At 37.4% G+C, this 8,897-nt stretch overlaps 1 protein-coding gene across 1 annotated transcript; it reads left to right on the forward strand.

The window, feature by feature from the left end:
* The first annotated feature begins 1,796 nt into the window (after positions 1-1,796).
* LOC122402075 (sodium-dependent nutrient amino acid transporter 1-like) lies at positions 1,797-8,894 on the forward strand. Its single transcript, XM_043404590.1, has 9 exons — positions 1,797-2,374; positions 2,468-2,605; positions 3,438-3,678; positions 4,128-4,362; positions 5,285-5,659; positions 5,915-6,281; positions 7,915-8,191; positions 8,262-8,356; positions 8,734-8,894. The coding sequence occupies exons 1-9, from the start codon at positions 2,348-2,350 to the stop codon at positions 8,869-8,871; spliced, it is 1,893 nt and encodes a 630-aa protein (XP_043260525.1). The 5' UTR covers positions 1,797-2,347; the 3' UTR covers positions 8,872-8,894.
* The last annotated feature ends 3 nt before the right edge of the window (positions 8,895-8,897 follow it).

Consider the following 8,897-nt stretch of genomic DNA (forward strand, 5'->3'; position numbering starts at 1 on the left):
AATATTCAAATGTACGTAATTCATTCGAAGCATTCGGATATTTGGAAACTATTCAAATACGAAACAATTAGAATAATCCCAGCCCTAATCGAAAGACGTCCGTATCGAGCCGACAAACGTTTTATTGCTTTACGATTCTGACCTATTCTTTGCGAGATGAACACGATTATGGTTCTTTATCAAAGGCTTTCCTCGCGATTGAGAAATGATGGTCGAATTACGGTAAGTTTTTATTATCCCAAGTTTATCGCGACGATGGTACTCGACGAAATTCCCCGTATCATGTACAGGTTGTTTCTAAAATAAACGATCGTAGGTGAAGTTTAACTATAGTACTAAAATAAAAGAAAAGAATCAATTTAAAAAATGACGACACTTTAAAGTTTAATTGCCTATCATCGAAAGTTCCAAATTGTTTAAATCAAGTTGTAAAAAATAAAAACGATTGAATGCCCGTTATAAATTTCACATTGAACGTTTGTGTGAATGTTCTGTTATATAAACAGTATTGTTCCCATTGAAGTAATGTATGGAAATATATACAAAGTGTCCATTTCCTTTTGTAGAATGCTATCTGTTTACAATTGTACAGTATGAAATTGACATAATACGTATAACAGTCATCAATCATGTCCTGTAATTGTGCAGCATCGTGGCAGTCATGCGGAGTGTTGTGACCGGAGACTGTACACGACTTTTCACGTTTATGCTCGACGAAATGACTTCGATAATAGCTAGTTGGATTTGTATTAAATTGTACTATAAAGTTATATATGTATACAAAAATACAGCATTCTGTTTAAGGACATTAACTTGATGTTGAAATCTCTGCCATTTTTTCACTGACGAGAGAACCATTTCTGTCACATCATGCCACCTTTCGTGCCAAACAACTTTTATTGAAACATTTTTTGAATATCTTTCAACGTTTCTGAAAGATTTCGAATAATTATTTATTATCCTTAAGAAATTGTACTTTTTATTCGAATAATTTTGCATTCATTATTCCGGCAATAATACGAATAATTATTTGTTTTCATTAATTTAGCAGCACTATAATACACATTCGGTATTGTCTACATATTTTTACTTCGTCCACTTGCAATATAAATAAAATTGCATTAGAACAAATTTTCAGAGAAATCCTTATGTAAATAATTTTTTATTCGAATAGTTTCTTGTTCAAATAACTTTTTGAGGCAAATAAAATTCTATTCTTTGGCCTGACAAAAGGAGACTTGACCTGAACTCAATTAAACATTTGTAGGAAATTTTAGTTACAAAGGAAAACGAAAAAATGGCGATCGACAAATGTGGTCTCAAATCGAATTGGAAACTTTAGATAAATTAACAGAGTCGATGTCTAAAAGGATATTTCAGGGGATACAAAATGTAGGATCTACTAAATATTAAGTTCTGTTTGTTACCTTCTCAAATATTTATCAATTAAGAAATTTAAAATTATGAACATTTATAAATGACTCTGAGGAAAAAGAACAATTTTAATATTCCTTAAAATAGCGTTGCAAAATTGTAGCCAGTTGCTTTTATTAAAATGAATTTTTGGAGTCTAAAGGGTTAATATTAATAGGAGTTTATACGTTCATTTCAAAAACGTATAACGATAATTACATAAAAAATTTCGAACAAAATGAACATTTATACTACAAAACTACAGTGAATCTGACGTTAATAAGACGAACCTATCATTATTTCGTTCACTGTACGTACCTTCAGCGACTGTCGGCGCATCCTGCTTTAACAGAGAGCCACTACGGATGAAGTTTGAAGAACGAAGGAGAACGTTTCGCGGCGATCATATCTAATCGACGTGCGCGTTAAAAGCGAGGTTTACTTCGTCGATGTCGGTCTTTGGGACAGCTCGGTGACCAGACTCCATCGGACGAATCGTTCGCAGAGCGTGACTCCGTCCTACGGATCGTCCAAGACCACAATTCCATGACCTTACGAACAAATTGTTCACCTCTACGCCCGACCTCGAGCGATCCCGCCCTCCTCGTCGGTGGCTCTCCGTTCCAAGGAACACGGAAGATCGTCTGCAAGACTATTCGAAATTACATAACAACCTGGTGACATCTTTTGGAAGTGCGGTTTTTGTTCCAAGTATCGCGATTATTCGAACCTGGCCATTGTCTTGCGGCAGCGAAGAGCAAGTCGCGGACGAGGAAACATTCGGTGATGGATTTTCACGCGTTAATGCATCAGTGTCTTTTTACGGAAAGGATATTGTCGCGGCAGTGCGTTCCCTCGAGGGGAAAGAATTAGCAAACAGTGAACGATCGAAGGAAATTTTAAATTTTTCTGGAGAATTCATCGCACGGACGACATGGAGAAATTGGAGAACGGAGTTTATGTGAGACATTTCGTAACGATGTTTCGTAACTATGTTTCGTAACGAAGGGCGCAGAGCGGAGATTTTAATTTACGGGACCGAAACGTGTTGCAGATACAAAATGGTTACGCGAACGAGGCGTTCCAGATGGAAAATGTTCAGGGTGAGCAGAAGGGGAACGATTTCGTGGACTCGGTGAAATCGAAAGGGTCGAACGATCTGGAGAAACCACCTGCGGGAACTGACAACCCTGTACGTAATATCGTCTGCTTGGAATTGGTTCCAACGACCAGCGACTAACGATTGCTTCCAGCATAGGAACGATAATAAACCACCTGTCCGCGTTCGTTTACTCTTCGACTCGTCTGTGCTCGGTTTTCTCGCATGACGAATCATTTTCCCGCTTATATTTGTATGACACCTTCGCTCGTGCAAACACTAGAATAGGTGGTAAATCATTTTCGCACGAAACGCTGGAAAAATCAAGAAATAAACACGGGCAAACTCGCGAAGCTTGGTCTTCTAATTGCTTCTCCAAGCAACTCAAAATAATCGATGGTTCCGATCAGAAAATCAGTACTCGATCCTGAAATATAAATTTGGATCTGTTATCAAGTTCGAACAATTGCCGGGTCATTAAGTGAATTTTATTTTTTGGGTCACACACGATCCACAACTGTTCATTTTAATTATGGGACTTAAACAAAGTGTCCTCTGTGTAAAAGTTTGCACTTATACGCATAGAAAAAAAAAATAACATATTTAAATTGCATATAAAATAATTATCGTCAAAATTAATGGAGATATTTAGATGGTCTTGTTTAGATAAGACAACAATTATATATCGAATCGACTTCGACTTGAAACACTGTTTGATTACAGTTACTGTAATCATTTTGCCAAGTACGTAATTTTAAAGCAAAAATATTTAAAACTTCTTAAACAGTTCAGCTATAATAAAAGGACAATTTTAAGAATGCATACGTTTATAAAATTCTGAAACTATTCGATTATAACGAATGTTTGAAGGTAAAGTATTTTTATAAATGATTGTATAGATATATTTTTTGCATTGTTTCTTTAGAGAGCAGAATGGGGAGGCGGTCTGGAATTTTTAATGGCGTGTATAGCCACTTCCGTGGGCCTTGGGAACGTTTGGAGGTTTCCATTCACTGCATACGAGAATGGAGGCGGCGCTTTCCTAATACCTTACATCATTATTCTGATATTTGTGGGAAAACCTTTTTACTACTTGGAGGGTCTTCTGGGTCAGTTCACTAACAAATCGTGCGCAAAGACGTGGGCCATGGCTCCGGCGATGAAAGGTGATCAACGCTATGAATTTCATCTATCATCTTTTATGTTAACGCTATAACTATCCACGATTATAGTGTATCTATTTGCACCAAAGAAATGAAAACGATAGAAATTTGAAGAAATGTATAATACAAATAAGTGTTCACTCATTCTCATATAGAAAATTACAGCAAAGAAAAACTTTTGGTCATTTTGATTGTTTTGGTATTTCCCAGTGCTAATATGGAATACATATCTCAGGAGTCATCAAGATTTATAAATTGTAAACGTAAAATAGACTGTATAAAAATATATATAAAAGGTATAACAGCCACGTTTATATACCATAGAAGTATGAAATGAGTGGTTCAATGATTAATGGAATATGCTAACCAGTGCACTTTCTCGAGCTGTACGAACACTCTTAATAGATCTGTGTCGCGGAGGTAAATAGAGCTGACGCAAATGTTAATTCCAGGGTTGGGATACGGTCAGGCGTTCGCAGCTACATGCGTAGTCTCTTACTATTGCTCTTTAATGGGTTTGACGTTGTACTATCTCGTAGCCAGTTTTCAACCAGAATTACCTTGGTCTTACTGTAGGCCGGAATGGCAGGGTCAGTGCGTCGACTCGGTTCCGAAGGACGACATCGAGAATCAGGCCATTTTTCTAAACAATGGTACCCTCCGCAGCTCCGCGGAATTGTACTTCAGGTTGGTGATTCTTTGACACGGACAGAACGCATTAATTACAGTAAAAACAAGCAGTTTTTATAACAAAATAGGTTTCGGGGTAGGATTATCCCTAATACTTAAAACTTTTCGTTCGTACGACTGGAATTATTTAATTGTATCTATAGTTCGTTTGTCATAATGTAGCAATATTGCAATCTTCGAAGATCGTTGGACGACTTCGTTTCTTAGAGTTATAATAATCAAGTGTCTTCCATATTTATGAGCGGTAGTATAGTTTCCTGAATCGTAATGGCGCCATGCGCACTATGTATAACACAGTGTGACATACTTAAATTAGATTTATAAGGAACGATGCACGATAACTAGTCGCACGTTTATCTCGATCTAAGTCTCGAGAGCAGCTGTTAAGACAGATCGTTGATAAAACGGAATCTCTATTTACTTGCATAAAAACTGGTATAATTCGAATAGAATTATACATATTTATCGCATTCAGACATAATCGTGTGCCATTCATGACGGTATTAATAGATGGAGGCGTTCAAATTATCCACGCTTTTCCTCCATTTGTATTGTCAAACTCCCCCCACATCATCATATGCAATTATTTTAAACACGAGTTTAAATGTAAAATATTACGTTGGCACGTTTTTATAATTATCTACATACACATATATCTTTCGAACGTAGAGTATTTTTTTAAACAATTCACGACATACCAAAATGGCTTCCTGTCACATGTTTCACAAAGCTACATTGTTGCTCGGTTCCCTCCACTTATTTTTCGATTTGTACTAAGTAGTCATTATGTTTGCCACGAGGATCTAGAGTTATTATCTGTAGTTTGCCCATTCAGTTAATTTTCTTAATCTGATGGCTTTCTCGAGATTTACGCGAATCAAAAGCATCTTAGCCACGCGACAACGATGAATTTGTTTAGGAAAATCGTTCTGAACGAGTACGACTCCATCGAGGATGGCATCGGGGTGCCATCTTGGCAGCTGACGATCTGCCTCTTACTGAGCTGGGTAACGATATTCGTTGTGCTGTTTCGGGGTATAAAGGGCACCGGGAAGGCTGCATACTTCCTGGCGATATTCCCCTACATTGTCCTGATCGGCTTGCTGATCAGGTCGGTGACCTTGGAGGGTGCAGTCGACGGGATCCTCTTTCTCATCACGCCGGATTGGGACAAGCTCTGGCAACCTAACGTCTGGTACGCCGCCATTACCCAATGTTTCTTCTCTTTGTCCGTCTGCTTCGGACCTATCATCACGTATTCATCTTACAACAACTTTGGACACAACATAAGCAGGTAAGACTTTTGAATTTGATTGATACAAAAATAAAATTCGTTTATAATCACCCATGAATACTTGATTCAAAAATTTACTGAAGAAAATATGACTTTAGAGGACCACGTCAGAAACACCTTGAATTATCCGAGAGAGACCCAATTATATAACTTTCGTGTATTTTCGATAAATCTCAGATGCAGTAAGAAGGGGTAAATCTTTCTAGTTTCGTCCCATAAGATTGAGATAACGGATAATTATATCTGTGATTGCAGAGACGTATTGATTGTCACTACACTGGACACTTTCACGAGTCTGATCGCTGGCTGCACAATTTTTGGAATCCTTGGGAATTTGGCGCACGAGATGGGCACCACGGATATATCGAGTGTGGTGCGAGGCGGTACTGGCCTCGCGTTTATCTCCTACCCGGAAGCTTTGGCCCGTTTTAGGGTAGTACCACAGCTTTTCGCCGTCCTCTTTTTCGTGATGTTGTTCGTGCTGGGTATCGGAAGCGCGGTGGCCCTTGCCGGTGCTGTTTTCGCCGTTCTTTGCGACCACTATTCGAAAGTGACTCACTGGAAGCTGGTACTTCTGGTTTCTTGTTTAGGATTCATCGTCAGTCTCGTATACATCACGCCTGTAAGTATAAGACTTACGTATGATTAACGAGAAGAATTATATTTAGACAGAATTAGTATAATCACAAGAACGAACAATTTAAATTACACTGGACGCAAATTGTTAATACACAGCAATTACATCTGCTGTCTCGCTTTCTCATTATGCAACAAACAACAACACACGTTAAACAAATCGACTACGCTCGTTTAATCGCTTTGTGAAATTTATTTGAACTGCGAAGAAAATTTCCTGCACAGGAAGTTACATAAATTACGGAAAAATTCTTCTAATATTAGTTCTTACTGCACACTAGAGACAGACCATTTTAATACCTTTGCTATTATCAATGTAATACGCAAACACTCATTTCTGACTGGATAGCGCTTGCAAATTGCAAAAGTCCATTAAATCTATCACGGTAAATATCTAGCGACCTACGATAAGTTTTAAACTACTCACAGTAACTTTAAAGCGACGTATTTATATACAATAAATGATTGTAGAGACAATGTACAATAGCACAGATAATTAAGATGGTTTCCAATAAGTCCTCTTATAATATAGTACTACCTCAAATATCGTGAATCAATTTTTACCTAAACGCGTGAACCGACCATTTGTTCGGATACATGAAACATTTGTCCGTTTCGATATATGCAACGATTTCTACAGATATACAGGTATATGAATCAATTTCTACTCGAATATATAAAACGATCGTTTGCACGGATATATGAATAAAATTCTATCCAAATATATGAAGCAATTTCACCCCTGCGAAAAATTTTAATGCGAGATTCTAGAGGCCAAAGTAAGACGAAAACCAAGAATATCAATCTCTTGACGAAACTTCGTTAAAAAGTTATTAATAATTAAATTAAAAAATTTCAAATCGTTCTAAAAAAATTATTTTCGGTTGTGGGGATCAATTACAATCATTTTTTGTCATTACACATATCCTCGAAATCCTAGGCACTTTCGGGAAAAAGTTCCTTACCGAAAATCTAATTAGGTACCTTTCGACGAAAAAAAAAATTTCAAATCATTCTGGAAAAATTATTTTCGGTTGCAGGGGGTCAATTACAATCATTTTTGGTGAATAGACATATCCCCGAAATTCTACCTACTTTCTAGAAAAAAATTCGAGGAGGTGTGAAATTTTACAACGAAAAAAAAAGATTTCAAATCGTTCTGGAAAAATTATTTTCGGTTGCGGGGGTCAATTACAATCATTTTTGGTGAATAGACATGCCTCCGAAATCCGGCGCATTTTCGAGAAAAAATTCGGTACAAGTGGAACTTTAAACGTTAATAACTTTTTAACGAATCCTCCATCGACAAATTGGTATTCTTGATTTTCGTCATATCTTGGCCTTTAGAATACCCCATTAAAATTTTTCCCATGGGTGGCCGAACACTCTGTATAAGAAATAATTTTTACCTCGTTAGATAAAACAATTTCCAGATATACTACAGATGTAGTACGAGGCGCTTGTTTGCCTGGATATATAAATAAAATTCTACCCGAATATATGAACCAATTTTTACTCGGTCATATGAATCGATTTCCATCGAACACGTGACACAGTGTCGGAGTGGGGGAAAAAGTTGATCGACGTTCGATAAAACTGGACTAAATCTGATCTTCAAGGGTGGTCAATGGTTCGTAACGCTGGTGGACTATTATGGTGGTACTTTCGTGGCGATAATCGTGGGCGTTTTGGAAATGGTAACGATCTTTTGGATTTACGGCGTGTCGAATTTCCTGAACGACATTGAATTTATGCTGGGGTCAAGACCGTCGTGGTACTGGAGATTCTGCTGGGCGTTCGTCACGCCCGTGCTGATGATCATCATTCTAGTGTACACGATCGTTACTTACGAATCACCCACGTACGACGGTGTACAATTTCCACGATACGCCTTAGGTTTGTAACTCGTCTTAAAGTGGATGTGGATAAATAAAACTGAGTGGGAAATTGAACGGAATGTTTGCAGGCATTGGATGGTTCCTGTTCTCTTTGGGAATTCTCTTGATCGTCGGTTTGATGGTTCAGAAGCTGGTACAAAAGAGATCGTCGTCGTTGATCGAAGTGAGTCATTTTGTCACGAGCGGTTATACGATTACACGAACTGATAAGTTGGCTTGAATTCATTCAATATTTATATAAAACCATTTTTTTAACGTTGAACAAAATTTTAAGAGGTTGAAATTACTCGAAAACATTAAAATTTCTCTTCTTTTCGAAATAACTTTAAAATACTTCTTGAAAAAACTGTGCAATTTTGTTTCAGCTTTCTCTTCATATCTTTTACCATTCTAAAGTTATTTTACACCCTTTTAAAGCATCTTGCAGAACAAAAGAAAAAAGAATAGTATTGTAAATTTGAATAGGGAAGTTTGATAACTACTTTTGCGAGTAATTTTCACAAAAATAATTAATTTTCACGGTCGATGTCTGTTTCGTAGACCGTCAAAGCAGCGTTCCGTCCTTCTGAAGAAAAGTGGGGCCCGAAAGATCCCAAGATCCGCCTGGAATGGAAAGAATTCATCGCGGAGAGGAATTTCAGTCAGCGAAGCGGTTTCGTGGAGACTTTTTTTAAATAGTGTCAAATAAAATCGAATTCTGTACA

The sequence above is a fragment of the Colletes gigas genome, unplaced genomic scaffold, assembly GCF_013123115.1.
Source record: "Colletes gigas isolate AHSC1104 unplaced genomic scaffold, ASM1312311v1 Colletes_gigas_Sc00033, whole genome shotgun sequence".
NCBI lineage: Eukaryota > Metazoa > Arthropoda > Insecta > Hymenoptera > Colletidae > Colletes > Colletes gigas.